This window comes from Aphidius gifuensis, linkage group LG1 (assembly GCF_014905175.1).
Source record: "Aphidius gifuensis isolate YNYX2018 linkage group LG1, ASM1490517v1, whole genome shotgun sequence".
Classification (NCBI taxonomy): domain Eukaryota; kingdom Metazoa; phylum Arthropoda; class Insecta; order Hymenoptera; family Braconidae; genus Aphidius; species Aphidius gifuensis.
In genome coordinates, this window is record NC_057788.1 from 24,384,055 (window position 1) to 24,405,936 (window position 21,882).

The 21,882-nt window shown below is 24.8% G+C and overlaps 7 protein-coding genes across 10 annotated transcripts; 3 read left to right on the plus strand and 4 right to left on the minus strand.

The window, feature by feature from the left end:
* Nucleotides 1-287: 287 nt before the first annotated feature.
* Nucleotides 288-2,256, minus strand: LOC122856176 (GTP-binding protein Rheb homolog). Its single transcript, XM_044157873.1, has 4 exons — nucleotides 2,007-2,256; nucleotides 1,209-1,400; nucleotides 926-1,133; nucleotides 288-844 (listed from the first exon to the last, which is right to left on the minus strand). Exons 2-4 carry the CDS (start codon nucleotides 1,327-1,329, stop codon nucleotides 625-627), a joined length of 549 nt encoding a protein of 182 aa, XP_044013808.1. The 5' UTR covers nucleotides 1,330-1,400; nucleotides 2,007-2,256; the 3' UTR covers nucleotides 288-624.
* An 87-nt stretch (nucleotides 2,257-2,343) lies between these two features.
* On the plus strand, nucleotides 2,344-3,342 carry LOC122856222 (40S ribosomal protein S11-like). Its single transcript, XM_044157917.1, has 3 exons — nucleotides 2,344-2,443; nucleotides 2,738-2,863; nucleotides 2,961-3,342. The coding sequence occupies exons 1-3, from the start codon at nucleotides 2,429-2,431 to the stop codon at nucleotides 3,288-3,290; spliced, it is 471 nt and encodes a 156-aa protein (XP_044013852.1). The 5' UTR covers nucleotides 2,344-2,428; the 3' UTR covers nucleotides 3,291-3,342.
* A 985-nt stretch (nucleotides 3,343-4,327) lies between these two features.
* On the minus strand, nucleotides 4,328-10,476 carry LOC122855550 (stromal interaction molecule homolog). 2 transcript variants are annotated; one of them, XM_044157019.1, is made up of 10 exons: nucleotides 9,698-10,476; nucleotides 9,424-9,563; nucleotides 9,118-9,350; nucleotides 8,934-9,049; nucleotides 8,690-8,859; nucleotides 7,922-8,065; nucleotides 7,655-7,822; nucleotides 7,323-7,587; nucleotides 7,178-7,252; nucleotides 4,328-5,376 (listed from the first exon to the last, which is right to left on the minus strand). In XM_044157019.1, the coding sequence occupies exons 1-10, from the start codon at nucleotides 9,843-9,845 to the stop codon at nucleotides 4,871-4,873; spliced, it is 1,965 nt and encodes a 654-aa protein (XP_044012954.1). In that variant the 5' UTR covers nucleotides 9,846-10,476; the 3' UTR covers nucleotides 4,328-4,870. The 2 variants fall into 2 exon arrangements, with proteins under 2 accessions (XP_044012954.1, XP_044012942.1); XM_044157007.1 differs by having other exon boundaries at nucleotides 9,635-10,476.
* Nucleotides 10,477-10,539: 63 nt separating this feature from the next.
* Nucleotides 10,540-14,624, plus strand: LOC122855522 (protein cramped). Its single transcript, XM_044156954.1, has 4 exons — nucleotides 10,540-11,988; nucleotides 12,049-13,814; nucleotides 13,887-14,006; nucleotides 14,066-14,624. Exons 1-4 carry the CDS (start codon nucleotides 11,799-11,801, stop codon nucleotides 14,159-14,161), a joined length of 2,172 nt encoding a protein of 723 aa, XP_044012889.1. The 5' UTR covers nucleotides 10,540-11,798; the 3' UTR covers nucleotides 14,162-14,624.
* Nucleotides 14,625-14,634: 10 nt separating this feature from the next.
* Nucleotides 14,635-17,913, plus strand: LOC122855988 (ETS-related transcription factor Elf-5-like). Of its 3 annotated transcripts, XM_044157728.1 has the most exons (8): nucleotides 15,057-15,585; nucleotides 15,697-15,767; nucleotides 15,927-16,053; nucleotides 16,393-16,647; nucleotides 16,724-16,816; nucleotides 16,948-17,031; nucleotides 17,108-17,303; nucleotides 17,377-17,566. In XM_044157728.1, the coding sequence occupies exons 2-8, from the start codon at nucleotides 15,729-15,731 to the stop codon at nucleotides 17,486-17,488; spliced, it is 906 nt and encodes a 301-aa protein (XP_044013663.1). In that variant the 5' UTR covers nucleotides 15,057-15,585; nucleotides 15,697-15,728; the 3' UTR covers nucleotides 17,489-17,566. The 3 variants fall into 3 exon arrangements, with proteins under 3 accessions (XP_044013674.1, XP_044013663.1, XP_044013654.1); XM_044157739.1 differs by having other exon boundaries at nucleotides 14,635-15,767; nucleotides 16,724-16,795; nucleotides 17,377-17,913; XM_044157719.1 differs by having other exon boundaries at nucleotides 15,057-15,767; nucleotides 17,377-17,593.
* LOC122855680 (protein arginine N-methyltransferase 1) lies at nucleotides 17,903-20,101 on the minus strand. Its single transcript, XM_044157230.1, has 6 exons — nucleotides 19,904-20,101; nucleotides 19,480-19,833; nucleotides 19,245-19,414; nucleotides 18,591-19,170; nucleotides 18,149-18,508; nucleotides 17,903-18,064 (listed from the first exon to the last, which is right to left on the minus strand). Exons 1-6 carry the CDS (start codon nucleotides 19,914-19,916, stop codon nucleotides 17,955-17,957), a joined length of 1,587 nt encoding a protein of 528 aa, XP_044013165.1. The 5' UTR covers nucleotides 19,917-20,101; the 3' UTR covers nucleotides 17,903-17,954.
* Nucleotides 20,102-20,497: 396 nt separating this feature from the next.
* On the minus strand, nucleotides 20,498-21,855 carry LOC122856063 (60S ribosomal protein L13-like). Its single transcript, XM_044157831.1, has 4 exons — nucleotides 21,748-21,855; nucleotides 21,298-21,447; nucleotides 20,949-21,198; nucleotides 20,498-20,853 (listed from the first exon to the last, which is right to left on the minus strand). The coding sequence occupies exons 2-4, from the start codon at nucleotides 21,438-21,440 to the stop codon at nucleotides 20,581-20,583; spliced, it is 666 nt and encodes a 221-aa protein (XP_044013766.1). The 5' UTR covers nucleotides 21,441-21,447; nucleotides 21,748-21,855; the 3' UTR covers nucleotides 20,498-20,580.
* Nucleotides 21,856-21,882: the final 27 nt, after the last annotated feature.

The following is a 21,882-nucleotide window of genomic DNA, read 5'->3' on the forward strand; positions in this document are numbered from 1 at the left end:
ACAAATAAATTTTACCAATAAACTTTTTTTTTTTTTAAATAATAAACAATTTTATAATAAATTTATTTTAATTTGTCAATCAATCAATTCATTTTATAATGTGCAATTTTTTCAACAGGGTACTTGTCAATTTACTCTTCTATTGTTTAAATAATATTGATCAATTTGTTATAAATGATTACGTATTGAGATTGTTAACATTTTTATTGATAGGCATTCTAAAAGACTTGAATTTTCTTGTTCAGATACTGATAAAATGATTGGCTGTGTAAGCCAAGCTTTTTTTGCTTAGAAATGTTTTTTATCAGTTTTTTTACTGGTAAAAAAAAAACGCTATAAAAGTGAAAACTCGGTAAATTAACAACTCTAATCTATAATAATAATAATAATAATTAAATGCCAAACTAATGTTAATTCGATCTTATTTAATCTTGAACTCGGTGGTAATCCCATACACCCATAACTCCATTGAAATTCAATAAAAAATTTTCTCTTTCTCTTTTTTATATGTAATTAAAAAATTATAAAGAACACATCAATGAAACTAACAAACTTGGCTTCATTAGAAAAAAGAAAAAAAGTAAACTTGTTCATTATCCTAAATGTGTGTTGATTGATAATAATTCAAGAAACAATACAGCTTGATTTTTCTTGCACATTACCATCAGCTTTTTCAATTTCCATTAGCAATGTATGAAATATATCAGCAACTGCTTCATTTTGTTTAGCACTTGTTTCTAAAAATGCTGAATGCCAAGTATCAGCAAGACGTTTACCTTGTTCAGTTGATACCATTCTGTCAACGTATAAATCTGTTTTGTTGCCAACCAAAACAATTGGAACACTAATAAAATAAAAATAATTATAATTAATATTTAATAAAAATACAACAATGTCTTAATAATAATAATAGCAATCAACTTACTGTACTTTTCCACAAAAATCAAGTAATTTATCATAAATAATTTGTACAACTTCAAAACTTTTTGCACTTGTTATGCTATATACCAATACATATCCATGAATATCCATTGAATATTGAGTTGGAAATATTGAATACTCATCTTGACCAGCAGTATCAACAAGTTTAACTTCGTAATCTTGACTGTTGACACGTGTGCTTTTAGTAAATGCTATAAAATAATTGTATAAATTTAAAAAAACAATTGATAATTTATTATCATTATTTATTGTTATTTAATTCGTACTATTTTCAATTGTTGGATCATATGAATCAACAAATTGTCCTTCAACAAATTGTATACTTAATGATGATTTTCCAACTGATCTATATCCCATTATTGCAATTTTTCTCTGTTTTGGTGGCATCTTACTGTATTTTTATTATTATTTCCAAGGCTTTAAATAATTTTTTAAGTTTTGATCATAATCCAGTTATCCTATTTTAGATAAAAAAAAAAAAAAACAGAAGTTTAATTAATCAAATAAATAAGTATACTAGGGTCATTTTGAAAAACTTCATCTGACCCCATTTGATAAGCTGATATACATAAGAAATACTTAATATTAATTTTATGCTTGAGGATGTTTTTTTTTTAATTTATTTATGTCTCGACAAGTGCGTACTCATTGACATGTGAGCATATTAAATGCGTAGAAAAATTGTTACAATGAAACAATTAAAATGAATGAAAAATTATGTTTTAATCATAATTATTTTTTATTTTTTTTTTTTTAACTAATTTAGTATTTATCAGAGTCAATAGAAATGGCTGATGAGTTTTATTCATTCCATGACTCTAATATAAATTTATAAAATAAAAAAAAAACATCAATCGCAATTTTAACTTGAATATTATTTAAAATAAAAAATCTTAGGCTGTTTATTTATGTTATTTGAATAATTAATATTATTTATTTTGATATATTGGATAATAAAAAAAAAAAATAATAAAGCGGGCGTGGGTGTATGAAAGAGAAGTGCGCGTTAATGGTTTCAAGAGTATTATCAAAATTGAACCTAGAGTATGTTGACAAATGCTTACCTTATTTTTGTGACAATTATCTCCTTACTGATAATAAACAATACCAACAATTGAATATATCAACAATATGGTGTAAAATTAATTTAATTGAGAAACTTTAATTATTAATTTACACTTTTAAGATATTTGTAAAAATAAATAATCGCGTAGTTATTTTTTTTTTTTTTTACACAAGACTGGCAAGGACAGAGAGTGTGTGATGTTGGTTTATTTTTTTTATTTATTTATCTACTCTCTCTCTCTATTTCTCTCTCTATTTGTTGCATGAAGTCTGTCACTTTTATATCACACACTCTCTCTCTCTCTCTCTTACCGGATTTGGTTATTGATTATTTTTCTTATTGTTGGTACGACAGGCACTCGTACGCCGATTTTGTTACAAACTTCATTCTTTTTTAGAAAGAAATAATTGAAGGTGCACCATGGCTGATCACCAGGTAAAATTATAAACAAATATAACAATAAATAATTAATATTTACAAAAGTGTAGTTAATGATTATGTTAATGTGTTATTTAATTTTTAATAATCAATTAAATAAGTGTTATTTTTATAGAAAATTATAGGAGTAATTTAACAATATAATTTTCTAACCTCTTATGTTGCTTTTTTTTTTTTTTATACGACATCTTTAAAAAAGTCAAACCACGTTTTTATATTGTGCTAATTAATTGTTATAAATTGGTGAAATTTCTTTTGTTTTAATAATTGATTCATTTTTTATTTTTACAGACTGAACGTGCTTTTCAAAAGCAACCAACAGTTTTCCTCAATCGCAAAAGAGGTACTGGCTCAAAATCATTGAAAACTCCAAGATACACTCGTAATGTTGGTCTTGGTTTCAAGACACCACGTGAGGTAATTTATTTGTTATTGTTTTTTTTTTTTTTATTATCATTATTATTGTTTGTTTATAAAATTGATTTATTTACATTTTTATTAATTAATGTTTTAGGCTTTAGAAGGTGGTTATATTGACAAAAAATGTCCATTCACTGGTAATGTTTCAATTCGTGGACGTATTTTAACTGGTGTTGTTCAAAAAATGAAAATGCAACGTACCATTGTCATACGTAGAGATTATCTTCATTATATCAGAAAATATAATCGTTTTGAAAAGAGACATCGTAATATGAGTGTTCATCTTTCTCCATGCTTCAGAGATGTTGAAATTGGTGATGTTGTTACTATTGGTGAATGCAGACCACTCAGCAAAACAGTACGTTTTAATGTACTCAAGGTTACCAAGGGAACTGGTGCCAAAAAAAGCTTCAAAAAATTCTAAATTACAATAAAAATCATGTAATTTTATAAATAAAACGAAAAAAAAACAACAATTCATTGTTTTTTGTTTTTTTTTTTCATGTTTTGCAAAGACAACAAACTTTTGGTTTTTTTTTTTTTTTCATTTGATATTTATTATTATTTCATCTATCCAACCGCTTTTATTTTAAACACAAAGGAAGACATTATTTTATATTTTCTAAATAAATTACAATTTTATATTATTGATAAATAATTAATTTTACCGATCAAATAATTAAGTCTATTTATTTGATAAAATTGCCCCGTATGTATTATTTATATTTTAAAAATATTATATAATTAATATTGTTTACACATTTGAGCTTTATTATAATTTTATTTGAATAATAAAGAATCAAATTTGTAAATCAATTATTATTTAAATATTACGCACAATGAAAACACTTGAACCTGAGTTGAAACTTTTTTTTCTTTTCTTTTAAAAATACTCTTTTTTTTTTTTTTTGTTTCTTCTATACATCAAGTTATATTATTAATAATTAATGTTTCGTTGTTGGAAATTTGAGACAAATGATTTTTTAAAATTATTATAATACTCGTATCAATAATTAATAAATATTAAATTAAATATTATTAGACTCATTATGGAATAATTAACTAAAGTATTGTCATTGTGCGTAGTAACATAAATTATATGTTGTCTCATGAGGAAGTTCACTCAATACAGATAATTATTGACCTACTTGGTTCACAAAAACGAAAGAAATAAATTAATTATTTAAGGAACATTATCAAATCAGCAATTAGCAGAAAAATAATTAAATTTTTTTTTTTGTTTTACAATTTTATCATTAGGCTATTCTAAAAAATTGTGCATTCATAAATATATCCCCAATAACAATAAATTTTATTTACAATATTTTTATAATTTTAAATATATACTGTGAGCGAGATTCAATAATTCTTTTTTTTCATTATTTTCATTTGATTTTTATAGTTTATTGTAAAAAATTTTTATATGAAAAATATTGTTTTATTTTTAAATAAATTCCTTGATTATTTTTTGTCATTAAAAATGCTCCAACAACCGCACAATTTATCTAAATAATTTATTGTTTTCCTTAATTGTGTTATGATATGACTTGGACGAAAACAAAAAAATAAATAAGATGAGGTATAATCATTGCATGATAACTCATCAAAAGTACGAGAAAAAAAAAATAAAATAAATCATTGCAACAATATTTAAACTAAATTAATAACTAAATATCAGTGGAGTTCATTCGGTTTGTAAAATATTGTCATTTTAAAATTTATACAATCGATGATATTAATTTTCATATTTCATGATAATAATAATAATATACATATAAATTTATTTGGAAACTTCAAAAGAAGCTTGAGTAATTGAATAAATATTAAATAAATAATCATCAAATTATCATATCACATGATTAATGAGTTAATTTCTCAAACAAATTGATGACTATTATTTATTTATTTATTTATTAAGTACGTTTCTCAAGCTTCCATCAAGATAACCATGATATATATTAAAGCTAAATTTGATTAATAATATTAAAATTTTAATTGAATTAATCATTTTCCTTTATTTTTTCGAAAACCAGGAAATATATTTCGTCGTCGTCTTTTTAATTCATCATTATCAGCTGTTGAATTTGAATCTGTTGATAATGTTTCATCATCAACTGACATAACTGTTGGTAATTCTTTGATATGCTTTCTTCTTCTTCGTTCAGTATTGTCTAATGAATTATCAGACAATGATGTTTTTGATAATGAACTTGTCATTCTTTGATCATCAAATGATACACTTGTGTCTTGACTAAAAGATCTAACCATTCCAGATTTTTCTTTTGTTGATGATTTAATATTTATTCCAGATGATGATGATGTCGTTGTTGTTGTTGTTTGTGATAGTGGTGGTTGTGGTGATGATGGTAATGTTGTTGATGATGTTGTTGCAACAGGCTCATCATCACCAAGAGTAAATTGTACTTCAGGTGGTGTGTCTTTTCCAGTTTCACTGCTTGATGAATCAGGTGGTAATGATGATTCTTTCCACGTCAAACTTTCCAACATACCTGAAAATATAATTTTATTCTTATAATTAAATTATTTTATCATTTAATCATTTATATTATTTACCTTTAATATAATTTATAATCTATATGTATTTATATTTTTATATTTTAGAAAATTTATCTTCATTTTATTTTGTTTTTCTATTTTTATTTTTTTGATGAATTTTTCGTGCAAATTTTGTGATTTTAATTGTTGTTAATCATGCATTTCTAAAGCAACTTAGCAAACCTTGTTCTGTATATTTTTTTTTTTTTTTTCTTACGTAATTATCCCCCCTCAATTGCAGGAATCAGTAGCCTTCTATAAAGATTGAGTCATCACAATTGGTGTCTTACAATTATTTTGCTTTATTTGTAAATCTATATTTGTATATAACCATTTGGTTTTTTTTTTTTTGTTTTGTCGTTACATATATAATATATAATATTTATTAAAAACTTGTAAGAATTTTAATTCTATTTTTTTGATCGTATCTTTAATTTGTGTAGTAAAATTTACAGTGCTTTTAGATAAGATCATTTTTTAATTATTATTTTATTCACATAAATTTTCGGTTGTTATTTTTTTTTTTTTAAAAAGGCACTAATTCACATTAACGAAATTATTCTTAATATAAAATTTAGAAAAATAACATTTTTTAAATTATGACATTAATGCCAATTTTAGAGATTTTAAAACCTCGATTATTATTGTATTTTAATTATAATTATACCTATTTATATATTTTACATTTTAAAAAAGAAAAAAAAAATCAAGTAAAAATATCATTATAACTGGAGGAAGTTTACTGCTTATTTAACGATAAAATTGGAAGCCAAATTATTAAGTAATCATTGTCATGAACTTGAGATTCATTTGTATATTTTTCATCTCCATAACTTTGCCAACAGAAAAGTAAATAAATAATAAAAGAAAAATAGAAAAAAAAACAACAAATCAATTTGTTTTTTAAATACATACACTTATATCTTAAGTATTTGATGATAATAATAATAATAATAATAATAACAATAAAAATGCCTGTGGATTGACTTTGTGTCATGACATTTGATTAAAATACTGTAAACAGTCGATGCTTCAATGCTAAAAATATAATAATTATTCATTTGTTTTTTAAACATAATAAATGGAATAATTTACTTGATATTATAATTAAAGCAATAATGGTCCCTCCTTAACATATTAAACAATAATTTCTCTCTCACAATTTTTTTAAATTTTTTTTTCTTAATTTTTATTTAAACCCAGTGTATTTCATTCCTGATCAAGACGAATCATTTGATGTTTCTTTCATCAATATCGGTCCAGCCGTTTTCACTGTTGCAGGGAAAAAACGAACACACATACAAATAATTGTTAAATGCATTACTATTTAGTTGCATTCAGGCATTCAGGTTAAAAAAAAAAATAAGAAAAATCAAACTCATTAAATTCAAAAAAAAAAAAAAAATCTTCAAAAGTATAAGTATATAATAAAACCAAAAAATTAAAAAGAGATTTCTTTTTTTCTTTTTACTTTCTACATAAAAAACCCTTTGAATAATAAAATAAAAAAAAATAATGAATAAATAAAATGAAAATCAAAAACAAGTTAAAATCTGATGTTTTATAAATTAGATGTGCACTGTGAAAAAAAAATTATATTTTCTCATTTTTCAACAAAGCTATAAACAATATAAATAAATTAAAAAAAAAAAAAAACAAAAAAAAATTAAAAAAATCGTATTTGCGCGGTAATAAGTTGAGCAACCATCAATGTCAGTCAATCAGATTGCTCATGGTTGTCCATATCCGTCTTACCTGCTCCAGTAGATGATGAAGGTGTGTAAACAGAACTTGCCTCGTCGTCCAGGTCATCCTGACTACTCATACGTCCTAAATTAATAAAATAAATTTATCATTTATTATTGGCAACACGTAATAATTATTATTTATAATAAATTACCTCTGAAGCCAAGACTTCTGCCATTTGGTGCACCACGATACAACATTGTTTCAAGATAATTTAAACCATTATTATTAATAATATTAAAACCGCACAGCAGTTCAATTTGTTTCCAACGATGTACTCGTTCTTGTAATTCAGCTGTAACTTCATTTAATGCTGTTCTTGCTTCAACAATACTTTTATCAACTTCATCAATTGATTTTCCATGAGTTGATACAAATGCTCCAACTAAACTTGATCTTTTTTTTCTTAATTTTTCACACTAAAAAAAATAAAAAACAATCAATTATTATTTATTTAAAATTTATAAATATATTAATAAAACTTACTGCTTCACGTGCTTGTTGTAATTGTTTTTCAGCTGAAATTTTCTTTTTAGTGTATGATTTATTTTCAATTTCATGAGTTAATTGAAGCCAATGCTGAAGTCCAACTGGTGGTGACCAACAACGATCTTCAAGTTCACCCTCAGCACGTTGAAGTTCCATTTTTAACATCTAAAAAAAAAATAATTAATCTTAATAATCATAATACAATGACAAATAATATAGTTAGTTATCTTTTTTTTTCTTCTGGTATGCTATAATAACACTTACTTCAATTTCTGATTTTAATTGTGATACTTCAAGATCAGAATATGACGTATGTAAACCCATGCTTTCATCCTGCAATCGTTTTTCAAGATTTTGTTTTTCAGTCGTTGCACTTTCTTGTTCCATTCTTGCTCTTTCAAGCTCTTTCTGTAATTATATAATTATCAATAAAAATATAGTTGTTATATTTAATAATATATTTTTTACATAGTTTTATTAATTAATAAAGAAACATTTATTGAGCAATACACACCCTCTTGTTTCAACAACATTTCATTAAATTAAACTTGACAATAAATTTACACGCATGCCAAACATCAAAAGAATGACAAACAATTCACGACGACAGTTATTAAAAATAATCATTTCCAGTGTCTTGAGATTCTCACAAGATTATATAAAAAAAAAAAAGAACCACTTAAATTTTTCCATTCATCACAACATTCGTGATTTTTAAATTGCAAGCAATTTTTTTTTTCTTTTTTTATAAAATTTGTGTAAAGAACTGACTGGTTTTTTTTTTTTCTTCATTTAAAATTATTATCTATCATTAATGGGTTATTGAAAATTATTTAAAATATACGTGTGTTGGTAAAAAAATTGATAACAATTGAAAAGGTGTGTATTACAAACAAAAAGAAAAAAATAATTACTTACTTATGTTTCCAATAATAATGATATATTTAAATTCAAAGAAAAATTAAATAATTTTAGAATATAAAATTTATTTATATTTAAAAAAAAATATATACCTATATATATTTCAAATACCTGTAAATCTTCAAGTGCAATTTCAGCTTTATGAAGACCTTCCATGTCTTTCATCATGCGTCTTAAATGTTTTTGAGAACTTTTTTTTTGTTGATAAGCATACCAGCATCCAATGAGTGCTCCAAACAAAAGTGTAATGAGTATTAAATCTTTTAAGCTATGTCCAGTATCTAAAATAACAGTATACACATCAAGTTTTCGTCCAGAATTATTGTATATTTAATTGTTGAATTAAAAAATATACCTTTTGGTGGTCCAAATAGAACAACATCCATAGCTTTAAGAGCTAATTTTTGTTTGTGAATTGGATCTTTTATACCCAAGACATTACTGAGATAGTGCATATTATTAACAGCCAATCTAGAAGAAAAAAAAAACAATTGACACTTGATAACTGCTGATGAGCAAATTAGATTAAAAGAAATTACCTGGGAAGAGTGGCACCAGTAACACGATGTTGTATAAAAGTAGAAACATACTGTGGAAGCTCAACATTAGTGGTAAGCCACTCGGAAGTTTGTTCAATTGTCCAATTATGAACTTCAGATCTTAACCAAGCTTCCCATAATTCTCTAACACTTATATGCATATCATCATTATGATGAAAAGCACGTTGACGTCTTTCATAGCCTGCCTCATATTGCAGCTCTTCTCTTAAAAACTAAATAAACATATAAATCATTAAAATATCATCATCATCATCATCATCATTACTGTATTAACAAAATATTTACATCATCTGATTCTGATAAATCAACATCACCATCAGCATCATCATCTAGCTGACTGTGAAGTGATTTAATAGCTTCAAGACCAAGACGATCTTGCGAGGCCATTGTTATGCATGCCAAATCATCATTACATGTTTCAACGTCTACAAATAAATATAATACATCATCATAATTAAATAATTATAATATTTTTAATTATTTGTTTAAAACTTACTGGTATGTGCAGTATCATGTGCAACTGCTTGTGCAATACCATCAGTAAGACTGGAAAATGTACCTGATACTTTACCACTTCCATCAGAGTGTCTATGATAACTTGAGCTTGCATCAAGTGCTCCACCACCTGCAATTACTTCGCCAAAACACAGACAAAGCAATCGCAAACCATAGATTACAAATAATTCGGCATTCGCTACTGATCGCATTTCTCAGGTTAACCTGATACCTCAATAATATTTTTTTCGTTTGTTATTTATTTATTTATAAATTATTTATATATTTTATAATAATTGTATACTCTCTGACACATTTGTCTACAGATAGAAAATATTATCTGGAAGACAATTTGGAGTTGTATATACAAAATGACCAAATGTGGCTATTGACAAATTTGTCGTCAAGGCTGCTTGTCAAAATCAAGGAAAACTGTCTTATTAAGTTTGCCTTTTTTTTTTTTTTTTTTTCTCTTTTTTCTCCTTCTTCTTTTTTCTTACTTTGCACTCGTCTTCTCTTGATAATTGTAGTTTGCCTTTTTTTTCTTTCTTATTTTTAAAAATATTTATTTTGGCGATAATAATCGCTGACACTTTTCTTCGTCTTCCTCGTACTTATTTGATAGATCAAAAATCTCCATCAAGACACAAAATTTAATAACAAGACATTAACCCTTACTGCTTAACAATGAATAAATATTATCACAAATACATTAGTCTAATTATCAATGGACTTTTAATTAAGTACACTTGGCTTTGGTTTACGAAACTACAGAGGGGAATCAGATGTTTTATCAAGGCCACCCTGAAACATACATAGACTGCTTGCACACATACACAAACGAATGAAGCTGCGCCGATCAGGGTAAAAAACATTAAATAAATATTTTCGCCAAGATGGTTGACTCGTTTTTTTCTCTTTTTTTTTAATTAAATTATTTCAAGGTTTACATGTTATTATATATTTATGTAATTTCTCTATTGATCCCTAAAATAATTTATAAATATATAATATATATTTTGTTATTATTTAATTTACAAATTTGGAGTAAAAAAAAATATTATTTTTTTGACAGTGTACATGTGTCTTTATTATGACGGCCATTTTTAAAGCTTTGGCAATGTTTAAAAAACACTTTTAAAATTAATTGAAATAATTCTAAATATTATTCATTATTAATTACATAAATTATTATTAAACATTAAAATATATACTTATATATTTTGACTTGATTTATATATTTTTATATTTGTTGACAATTGTCAATGCACATTAATCATAAGATTTATTTCATCAACTATTTATCTAGAAAATATTTGTCTTGTTGTTTTTTTTGTAGTTGCATATCATGATTGATCATCTTGATTATCTGATTGAACAGGATACTTGTATATTTGATATTGTTGATGATTAAAATTGATCAAAAAATTTGCAAGTAAACAAAAATGACCTTGACGTTTAAAAAAAAAAATAAACATTATTAAGTCTTTTGTACACTGTCAAATTATTTTATGAATTATTTTTTTAAATAATACAAATAATAAGTAAATATAATAATAAAGTACAATAAAAACAATTAATTTTAATAAAAATGAAATAATTATAATAGTACATTTTTAAATCAACAAAAGTGCTGAGAGTTTTTTAATATCAACAAGTGTTTTTCTAATCTTTCAGTATTTATTTTTTCGAAGACATGTTTACAAGTGTGTGTTTATATATGAATAACAACAACACAATAGATAAATAGACAAATAAATTGAGAAAAAAACTTTCAATCAGCTCAAGAAGACTGAAGAAGACATCTAGTCTTCAATTTTCATTAATTAGCTTGAAAAAAAAGCATATGTAAACTGTTTTTTTTTTTTTTTTTGTTTTGACTATGCATTCAAGTAGTGCATTATATTGAACAACTATAGGATATAGCTTCATCTCTAAAAATGAATTTTGATTAATACAACAACAACAATAATTAGTGGCTGTGTTTAATAATAGAATGAAAATAATTCAAGTGTTTTTAAATAATCTACGACTTAAATTTTAAACAACAATAGAATTATCATAATAATTAACTTGATAATTTTATATTTTTTTAACAGTGACAATTTAATATTGTGATAATAAATATTTAAGTAAATTTTGTGGTATTAATAATTTATAAAGCAATGGAGTTGACAAAAGAAGAAGAAAGCCAACAATCAGCTCATTCAAGTACAAAAAAAGATGATACTGTTGGAGTGACAGTACCAGAGGTAAAAACAAGTGATGTTAAAATACCACAAGCTAAAGTTGTCAGAGGAAATAAAAGAATGCGTATTGATCCAGGTGAATCATCTCAAACATCTGATAAAAAAGGTAAGAAATAAATATAGGTACCTATGATAATAATAAAAATTAATAACAAATGAATTACAGATGGTAAAGATGATGATAATGATACAAAAGTAAATCGTGCATTAAAACGTTCATGTGAATTATGGACACAAGAAGATATTAGTACATTTTTTAAAGCAATTAATGAATTTGGTAAAGATTTTGATGCAGTTCAAACATATTTTAATATACAAGGTAAAAAAAAAGGTTCACAAGATAATATGATTAAAAATAAAGAACAAATACGTCATTTTTATCATCGTACATGGCTTAAAATATCAAAACATTTAAAATTTTCTGATGATGTTAAAAAAGCATCACAAGAAATATATGGTTTAATAAATTATGGTGAATTACGTAGAAAATGTTTACGTGTACATGAAAAAGAATTATTAAAATTAAATGAATTAATATATTGGGGTTCAACACAAGTACGTTTACGTGGTAAAACAATTAGAATTAAAACACCAATATGTCGTGCACTTAGAAAATTAAATCAACTTGAAGATTGGCAAGAAGAAGTTAAATTACCATCACGTGTTACTGTTGAATTACGTCCTGGTAATAATTCAACTTGGTGGCAAGTACAATCAAATGCAATGAATCCAAGAGTACGTACATTATTACCAATTCAACGTAGATTATCAAGTATACTTATATTTTTACAACAACGTTGGAGACCAATTAAATATCAATCATGGATTGAAACAGATATACCTGAATTTAAAAATTTTAAAGATAAAAGATTATTACGTGTTGCACCAATGATTGGATGTAAAATTGCTTTACCAGTTGTTAATCTTGGTGAATATTTAACAAGTTATAGTGTTAGTTTTAATTCATATGAAAAACGTTTAAATTTAAAAACATCAAAAAATGAATTACTTGGTGCTGTACAACATCTTAAAAGTGTTGGTAAAAAATCAATTAAAAAAAAATGTGAAAAAAAATTAGTTAATAGATTTATTGATGATGCTACAAATACAGATAATAATAGTGATCTTGATGCTATTGAACAACAAAATCAAAATATTGAAAAAAATTTATATACAAATCATTTTGATAATAATATAACAACTGAAACAAATAGATTTCCTGGTAGAGAAACTATTGATAGAATAAAAAAAGGTTGGAATATGGATGAAGCAAATTCAATAACTGTTGGTGATTTATTTTTAATGTTTGGTAAAGATTCAAAAATAGTATTAGAATATTGGTGGGATGATATTAAAGTTGATGATTCTCATACTAAAACAGATGATAATAATACTGGTTGTATATTAAAAGATCTATTATCAATTGCAAAAAATTATGGTAGTAAAGCTTATGATATACCAAGTAGTAATGAGACAGTTGTATCATCACGTATATATTCAACAAAAGAATCAGCATTTAGAAGACCAATGATACCAACAATTTATCAAAAAACAAATACTCAAGAAGCCTTTCAATCACAATTAGATAAATTTAAAACAAGATTTACAAAATGTGGACGTCAAATTAAACAAAGAAATCTTATTGTTCAAAGACCAAGTCCATTGCCAAGTGTTCCTTCTCCTCTTCCTCCTCCTGTTCCTCCTGTTCCTTTAATACAAGAAACAATTATACCAGATAATCCTGTACAATTATTAAATGAGAATTATAAAGAAGAGGATAATAAAATGCAAGTTGATTCAAATCTTCCAAATGATGAAATTTTCATGATTAATCTTGGTACTGAAAATGCTAATCAATCAAATTCTATTATAACAAGTGCAAGTGTAACGCAAATTCTCAAAGAAGGTGAAGGACAATGGCTCAATAGTGAGGTAAATAAAAAAAAAATTATTTATTTATTCTTTACATGTTTTAATTGTTTTTTTTTTCTTTTTTTTTTACAGGTTGCTGATTATTCTTTAAGCAGTTTTCTTGGTACATTTGAATCACCAATCAAAGGATCACCAAGAAGCAATGCAGGAAGCCAGGTCAATGACAATCAACCATCATCATCATCATCAGATGTAATTATTATTTTATTTTTTTTCATAATCATTTATTTATAAAAAAAAATATGTTACAGGTTGTCAGTCAAATGCAGTGTTTAATGGGCGAGAGTAGTGTAGATTACATGGCACAATTTGCAAATTTAGCATCACAAATTGCTTCGGATGAGTAAAAAAATAAATAAGTAAATAAATAATACTGTAATATTGTAAAAAATATATTTATTTAATATTGGATCAAAGGTCTGTTATTATAATTAATTTTAATCTTTTTCTACAATTTTATAACACATCATTTGCAACAGGATTCGCTATATAATAAAAAATAATTATTTTCAACAATTAATAATAATCAAGACCTTGAATTATTATAATAGTATCATAATTAATTTTTAATCTTAAAAATTGCTTCAAAAAATGAATAATATTTTTTTAATAATAACCAAAATTATTTATATACTTTTTTTTAAATATTCTAATATATATGATTTTTCAAGTTCAAGAAATTAACTCAACGAACCGATAAATTATTGTCTTCATATCTGCCGGTCATTTGTATTCTCAGAATCAGTAAAAAATGAAGAAAAAAATATTAATAAATAATAACTGAAATAAAAAAAAAAAATGGTAAAGATTGCGAAACACTTCAAAATGATTCATCATGTGAACACATTAAGCAACACTTTTCAACGTTATTATATTGTCTATATCAATTGACAATGTCTTGTTTAATTATAAGGTATAATTTACCTCATGGATAATTAGCCAACAGTTTGTCACGATTTACAAATTACCAGAATATATAAAACACACACTGTGGTGGTGAATTAATAAATCATTCCCGCGCTAACAAAATTATTAAAATAATAACTATCAACGTCATTGAAAATACAAATTAATAAACATAATAATTTTCAAGGTTTCTACAACAGTGTGGCCTTGACCCTCACCTGCGGCTTAATACCAGAAATAAATAAATGAATAAAAAAATATATATAAATTTTATTATCAACTTGAAGATAAGACAACAATAAAAATATTTTCTTGGCTCAATCGTGCCATGAAAATCATGATAAATTTGTTGTTTAACAAAAATAAAAAAAATAATCATCTTTGCTAAAAAAATGAAGAAAAAAAAAAAAGAAGAGTTATATGTCTTTTGATTATGATTACGTCACAGACAAGTTTTTACCAAGTGTATATAATTTTAATAAATATATATACATACATAATGATAATATGTAATACATCTAAATACAAATTATTAGTGTTTGTTTAAAGAGCGTGGAAATCCCTCTTATATATTTTTTTTATTTATTTCTCATATAATATACATATATATTATTTTTTACCAATACAAATAAATTAATAAGATATGTACATATTAATGTTTTGAAGCAGTATGTCAGTATACAAGTGACGTATACAAGTCTTGTTTAACACAAATCGTCGCGGCAACAACATCATACTCAAACGGCTATATCATCTGCATTTGAACACTTACGCGCTTAACACCACATTGTTATTTTATATGTATCAATACATAAAAATAATTAGCATAATACTTATCAAATGTTTTTTTTGATAATACTATTGGGTTTGATTTGATTTTTTTTTTTTCAAATTGTTTACATTACTTTTTTTTTTTGCTTTTTATTAATATCGTTTTTTTTTTTTTTTTTATTTAATCTTTTTAATCGTGACCTAGTGTGAATTTATTTGCCACTTTGAAACAACAACATGAGTGCCTCTGTCAATTATCAGCGTGATCAGCTAGAGGCAAGTTTTTCCTTATTGACATTATTTTTAAAAAAATAAAAAAAAATTATGTATAAAGAGTTTATTTTTACATTTTTTAAAAATATGATTTACATAATCTTTACTTATTAAATTATTATCATTTTTTTTAAATTTTTGTATTTTATTTTTTATTTTTAGCCTTATTATTTGATGAGACCTTCACAGGAAGAGGATCCTTTTATCCTTGATATGGATAGTATTGGAAGCAAGCAAAATTCAGTTGATCGACGTGTTTGTGAAACACTCAGAAAGCAGTGTAGTTTAGGTAAAATAAAAAAAAATAATAATAATGAACAAGGAAAATATAAAAATAAAATTATTTTAAAATTTTAGAATTTTAATTATTTTATCTTGGATGGATGGTAATTTTTTTTTATCTATTTTTTTTTTTTTTTTTGTGATGTTATATTTACTTCCTGGCTTGGTGAGTGTCATCACGAAAAAGAAAGCTGATAAGTTTAAAAATGATAAATATATATGATTTTTTGATTGTGTAAAATATTTCACGTGGCTAATTATAAAAATCTAATTACCATATTCATTCAGGGGGTTGCAAATATTTGGAAACATAATTTCTATTTTAGTTTGTATTTTTCTTGTCAAGGTGAAGGTACGAGTACTGCAAGTGATAATGATTGGCTACAAAAGCCAATTAAAGATTGGAATCAAGCTGATACAACAAGCTGGCTTATGGTAGCATCACAAGACATAGGACAACCGTATAATTTAATTCCACCTGGTTTGGTCGTTCCTGGAAGAAATCTCATAACAATGTCAAAACGAGAATTTATGGATCATGATCCTATTTATGGTGATAAACTCTATGAATCATTAATATCACAAAGCTCTGAAAATTACCGTCAGTAATTAATATTTATTTTTAAATTATTTTTTTTTTAATCATCATATTTATGTAAATTTTTTTTTTTAATTAGTCCTGGGTTATTCGTCAAGTCAATCAATACTCGAAGATGATCATACCCAAACAGGCTCAACAACCGTATCCGGTATGTTGAAAGAAACAGCAAGTAATGATAATTTTTTTTTTTTTTTTGTTTTTTTTGTTTAAAATTATCAATTTGTAAAAAAAAATATAAAAATTTATTCTTTTATTTTAATGAGACGAAAAATCTTTTTCTTTTTTTGTTGATTATTGCAGATGCAGAATCGGAAGACAGTGTTGAAATGTTTCCAAAGAGACAAGGACCTGGAAGACCAAAGGGTGTTAAACAAAAAAAACCATGTTTGTTGAATTATTGTATTTTTTTTTATAATTTAAAAATAATTAATTTATTAATTTTAATTATTTTATTAATTAGCAACAAGCCAGGGTAAATTGTGGGAATTTATTAGAGATCTATTGAGAAATAGAGAAACTTGTCCAAGTTTAATATGCTGGGAGGATTATTCACAAGCTAAATTTCGATTTGTTAAAAGTGATGAAGTTGCTAAACGTTGGGGCTCAAGAAAAGGAAATACTAAAATGACATATGAAAAATTAAGTCGTGCAATGAGGTATATTATTTGTTTTAAAATAGGTAATTAGTTTTTTTTTCTGTTTATTTAATCTATATAATTTTAATTACAGGTATTATTACAAGAGTAAAATATTTCAGCCAGTTTTGGGCCGTCGATTGGTTTATCAATTTGGACCAAATGCCAAAGGATGGGAAACTGAAAACCCAAATTTTCGTCATTAATATATAATGATATAATTAATAAATAAATTAAAAAAAGTAATTATTTCAATTGTTAATATTTGTTTTTAATTTTATAACTCAGGAAATAAAAAAAAAAAAAATAAACATATTTTAATTTTATTATTTATATAATGCTTATTTGAAATATATAAATCATCAAATTTTTATCTTAAGCTTTTTTATAATTTTAAGCTGTTTATTTATTTAGAACTAAATAAATAAAATTACTGCGGTAATCATTTTTTGGGATATAATTAGGTTTTTTTTTTTTTTCTTTAAATTAAAAAACAAAATAATATATTATTATATTTTTAAATTTATTATTTATTTAAGAAAAAAAAAAAATTGTTGAAGATAAATTTTTTAATTATTTTACATGAATGATTGTTATTGTATAAATTTATTAAATGCAATTATTGTTTAATTGTGTGTTATTCGTTAAAATATATTTATTTATTTATTACGTTTAATCTAAATAAAAAACTTGACGAATATTTTTTACACAAAGAGTGACAATTAATGCTCGAATATCCTTGGGATGTCTCTGGCAGATAAGTTTACCAGTTATAGTTTCACCTGTAACAACAATGAACAATGTCATTCATTGAATTTAAATTTATTATTATATCTTAAATAAATAAATAAATAATAATAACAAACCTTCAGTAATACTAATTGGTTCACTGAGTGAAAAAACAGTTTGTTTCCAATGTGTTGATTGTGCATGTGGTCCAGTACTAAATTCAATTGGATTATCCAAATCAAAAAATACATCAAAATAACCAACAATTGCTGTTAATGAGCCTGTTTTTTTAACTTTAAGCTCAAATGGTGAACTAAAATTAACACAATTTGTATCAACAGTGTATAAATCAAAATTTTGAATTTGTGAAACTGTTGTTATAATATCTTTTGCACTGCAAATTTCAATGCTTGGTTCTTTAACAACTTTTTCTTTCATACAGCTCATTTTAAAACCATAAACATTTGACCAATAATCAACAAGATCAATATAACGTTCTAAAAAAAAATATAAAAAAGAATATCATAATTAAATGAACATGCTAATTTTTGTTGTATTTAAAATATGTTAATTACTTACTGGTATCACCACTTCCAACAACACTTAATGTACATCTATTTGGTAATAATTTACCACCAGGTTTTAAATGATGATCTCTAGCATAAATAACAGTATCCAACATACCCTCAAATAACAAAAAATATCCCATCCATTCAGATACAATTGCATCAACTTTATCAACACCAATATCAATATCTTCCAATCTACCTTTTTTTAATTCAATAATATCATTTAAATTATTTTCTCTTACAATATCCATTGCATGATAAATAACATCTGATTGATCAATACTCAATACTTTTTTACATCCTGTTTTAGCAGCAAACATTGATAATATACCAGTACCACAACCAACATCTAGCATTGTACAATTTTTAAATATATGAGAATTAGTTAATAATGCATCACGATAACTTTCAGTTCTCACAGTATCTGTTAACATTTCGTGATGTATTGCAAAATGACTGTATGTATTAAAATAACCCTCATCATCAACTAGTTTAACATTTTTAACACATCTCTTTGAAGGAGGAATCTCATCATCATCATCATTATCTAATACAATATTTTGTATTTTCTTTTGCATCTCATCAATTTGCTATAATAAAAAATTAAATTATAAATATTATTAAAGTTTCATACTCATATGATAAATTAAATTTTTAAATTTACCTGTTTTGCTAAATAACAAGCAGTCTCACGTTCATTCAATTGTCCTTTTAACAATGCAATTGTTTTTTTTAATTCATCAACTTGTACATTATCACTTCCATTATCAATATTAATTGATGCTGAATTTGTTGAGCTTTCAATGGATTTTTGATACTCAAATTCTTCAATATCTAAATAATAATAATTGATTTAATATAATAATATGTTAAATAGATTTATTTATTGTTAAACTTACCCAACATTAACCAAGCATCATCTTGAATAACTGGTGTTAAATAAGCATCATCAAGCCAAGTATTATTTGACTTTGATAATTCAAGTGGTGATGGTTTATTTTTTCTGACAAAGTTAATAAATTTACGATAGGAATAATCATCAAGTTGTTGCTCACTAATAAATTTTGGCATATCAAAAACGTGACATGTTTTCAAGTGCTTCATACCCTCTTGGAAACCTTGTAATTCATCAGTACAAAATAAACAAATGAAGGGATTTGTCATGTCATCAATTTCATCCCAATCATCTCCACTATTGTCAATGCTTTCATTAAGCTCCATTTGTTGGTCTTCATTTGACACCAAATCAGGCACTATCATATTTGATAAAACATTTATTATTTTAGTTATAACTTAATTTTTAATATATTATTAAAGCCTTACCATCGTCTGTCATATTGAATTTTAAATTATTGATTTATAATTTAATAAAATTATTGTTGTTGTTATATTTTATTATATTGTATTGTTAATAAACGGGGTTAACAAGTACTTTGCACGCGTGGTTTAAGCGTGCTTTTCATATAATTTATTAGAATAAAAAAATTAATCACGTGGCCTAAAGCTACAGTGAGCTACACCAACAGCAGTTGGTTTTTTTTTTATCCAACGCAGCCATTTTTAATAATTTTTAAAGGTATACTTTAATTTTAATAAATTTATAATTATTAATTAGTACCTTGGTATTTGTTTCAGTTAAAAAATTAAAATTAAAAATTGAGGATTTAAAAAAGAAATAATTTTTTACATGTAGATATTGTTTTTTAAAGTGATATAATTTTTTGTGTGTTATTAAAAAGCAAAAACAACTAAACAAATAAAATTTTATGTAAATTTATAATGTAATAATTAGGTACTGTACTTATTTCTAAAAAAATAAAATAAATAAATTTATTTTTATCAATAACTTGGGTATTGTGTGTATACAATTAATTTAAAAAGAAAAAAATAAGCTGAAATATTTTTAAACAAAAGCCATAATTTTAATGTTACTTTATTAAAAATTTTTATATGTACATCAACAAAATTATCATCGATGTTAGAGTTCGATGATTATTTTTTTACTTCTTGGCTTTTTTGTCTTTGCCACCTGGTACCTTGGTGACATCATCAGGATTTTCAGCAGCATCCTTGATACGTTTGGCTCTCTTACCAACAAGTCTAGCATCAGCTCTTGCTTGACGAAGTGCAACATAAGCAGAGAATTTCTTCTCTTCTTCAGTGATTGGACGTGCCTTTGATTTAGCTGGAGCACTACGACGAATTGGCATTACATCACCTTTAATTTGGCTGGCGACCTTGCATTCTTCCTCAGTTGAATCACCCTTCTTTGGCTGTTGAATAAAAATTTATTATATTATAATATTATCAACAAAAATAAAAATACATTACAACACAAATTACAATATATATTTGATAAATAATTTACCTTTTTAGCATTGATGGGGAAGAGGATAAGTTTAGATCTGTATTCTCTGAGTCTTTGTGCATTTGTTTGGAGTGCTTCAACAGATTTGTTACGACGTCTTGAATCAACAGCAATACCAATGGTCTTGGCAAAATTTTTGTTTATACCACTAGCTTTCAATTCATCAAGTGTGAAACCACGACCAGCACGAAGTTTGGTGTGGTAACGGAATGAGGGACAGTGTACTACTGGTCTCAATAAGTTAACTGGTCTAAATATTAAAAAAATATAAAAATAAAAAAATTAAATTCATGTCATTTATAAATAATTCATTACATTTTTTTAATAAATAAAAAAATTTATAAATCACCTTGGAGCAACTGCACGGGCTTTCTTGATACGATTTTGTCTACGTCTGAATTTTCGGGCAGGTTGATTGAACCAGGTCTTGACAAATCTTTGCCAATCCTTGTGGAAATGCCCATTCGGGATCATATTGTTACCCTTACCCATCTTGAAGCTAAAATTAAAAATTATATAAAATAATTAAAAACTATTGATACACTAAATAATTATTAAATTATTATTTATTAATATTTTAATTTGTCATTATTGTTGTTACACATTGTAAAATTTGTAACCTCACTTATAAACAATTTTTTATTATTCACTTTAAGACCATGTATTAATTAAATATACTAAAATTTATATCAATTTATTCATAAATTAATTTATTTATAAAATTATTAATGTTTTTTTATTAATATTATCATCATATTTTATTTATTATTGACATTTAAATAAATTAAAATTATCTTACCAGCTTGGTTAAACGAGAAAGAAATTCCCGAAAAAAAAACGTGCCTCAAGTTCTGTTTTAGTTCATTTTCTCTCCGTTCCAGTGTCACTCAGTGTCACTGTTTTTTTATTCCGTTCCTTAATTATTGTTGTTGTT

What these genes read in the sequence shown, in the direction of transcription:
- LOC122855522 (XM_044156954.1), top strand. Translation starts at nt 11,799, where the DNA reads ATGGAGTTGACAAAAGAAGAAGAAAGCCAACAATCAGCTCATTCAAGT. An exon ending in TCAAACATCTGATAAAAAAG is followed by an intron (nt 11,989 to 12,048) that starts GTAAGAAATAAA and finishes AATGAATTACAG; the next exon opens with ATGGTAAAGATGATGATAAT. An exon ending in CATCATCATCATCATCAGAT is followed by an intron (nt 14,007 to 14,065) that starts GTAATTATTATT and finishes AATATGTTACAG; the next exon opens with GTTGTCAGTCAAATGCAGTG.
- LOC122856176 (XM_044157873.1), bottom strand. Translation starts at nt 1,329, where the DNA reads ATGCCACCAAAACAGAGAAAAATTGCAATAATGGGATATAGATCAGTT. An exon ending in TGATCCAACAATTGAAAATA is followed by an intron (nt 1,134 to 1,208) that starts GTACGAATTAAA and finishes ATTATTTTATAG; the next exon opens with CATTTACTAAAAGCACACGT. An exon ending in GATTTTTGTGGAAAAGTACA is followed by an intron (nt 845 to 925) that starts GTAAGTTGATTG and finishes TTATTTTATTAG; the next exon opens with TGTTCCAATTGTTTTGGTTG.
- LOC122855988 (XM_044157719.1), top strand. Translation starts at nt 15,729, where the DNA reads ATGAGTGCCTCTGTCAATTATCAGCGTGATCAGCTAGAG. An exon ending in ATCAGCGTGATCAGCTAGAG is followed by an intron (nt 15,768 to 15,926) that starts GCAAGTTTTTCC and finishes TTTTATTTTTAG; the next exon opens with CCTTATTATTTGATGAGACC. An exon ending in TGTTAAACAAAAAAAACCAT is followed by an intron (nt 17,032 to 17,107) that starts GTTTGTTGAATT and finishes TTTATTAATTAG; the next exon opens with CAACAAGCCAGGGTAAATTG.
- LOC122856222 (XM_044157917.1), top strand. An exon ending in GTTTCAAGACACCACGTGAG is followed by an intron (nt 2,864 to 2,960) that starts GTAATTTATTTG and finishes TTAATGTTTTAG; the next exon opens with GCTTTAGAAGGTGGTTATAT.
- LOC122855550 (XM_044157007.1), bottom strand. Translation starts at nt 9,845, where the DNA reads ATGCGATCAGTAGCGAATGCCGAATTATTTGTAATCTATGGTTTGCGA. An exon ending in ACATGATACTGCACATACCA is followed by an intron (nt 9,564 to 9,634) that starts GTAAGTTTTAAA and finishes ATTTATTTGTAG; the next exon opens with ACGTTGAAACATGTAATGAT. An exon ending in ACTGGTGCCACTCTTCCCAG is followed by an intron (nt 9,050 to 9,117) that starts GTAATTTCTTTT and finishes TTTTTCTTCTAG; the next exon opens with ATTGGCTGTTAATAATATGC.
- LOC122856063 (XM_044157831.1), bottom strand. Translation starts at nt 21,440, where the DNA reads ATGGGTAAGGGTAACAATATGATCCCGAATGGGCATTTCCACAAGGAT. An exon ending in GCCCGTGCAGTTGCTCCAAG is followed by an intron (nt 21,199 to 21,297) that starts GTGATTTATAAA and finishes TTTAATATTTAG; the next exon opens with ACCAGTTAACTTATTGAGAC. An exon ending in TCCCCATCAATGCTAAAAAG is followed by an intron (nt 20,854 to 20,948) that starts GTAAATTATTTA and finishes TTTATTCAACAG; the next exon opens with CCAAAGAAGGGTGATTCAAC.
- LOC122855680 (XM_044157230.1), bottom strand. An exon ending in TGATGCTTGGTTAATGTTGG is followed by an intron (nt 19,415 to 19,479) that starts GTAAGTTTAACA and finishes ATTATTATTTAG; the next exon opens with ATATTGAAGAATTTGAGTAT. An exon ending in CTTGTTATTTAGCAAAACAG is followed by an intron (nt 19,171 to 19,244) that starts GTAAATTTAAAA and finishes TTTTTATTATAG; the next exon opens with CAAATTGATGAGATGCAAAA.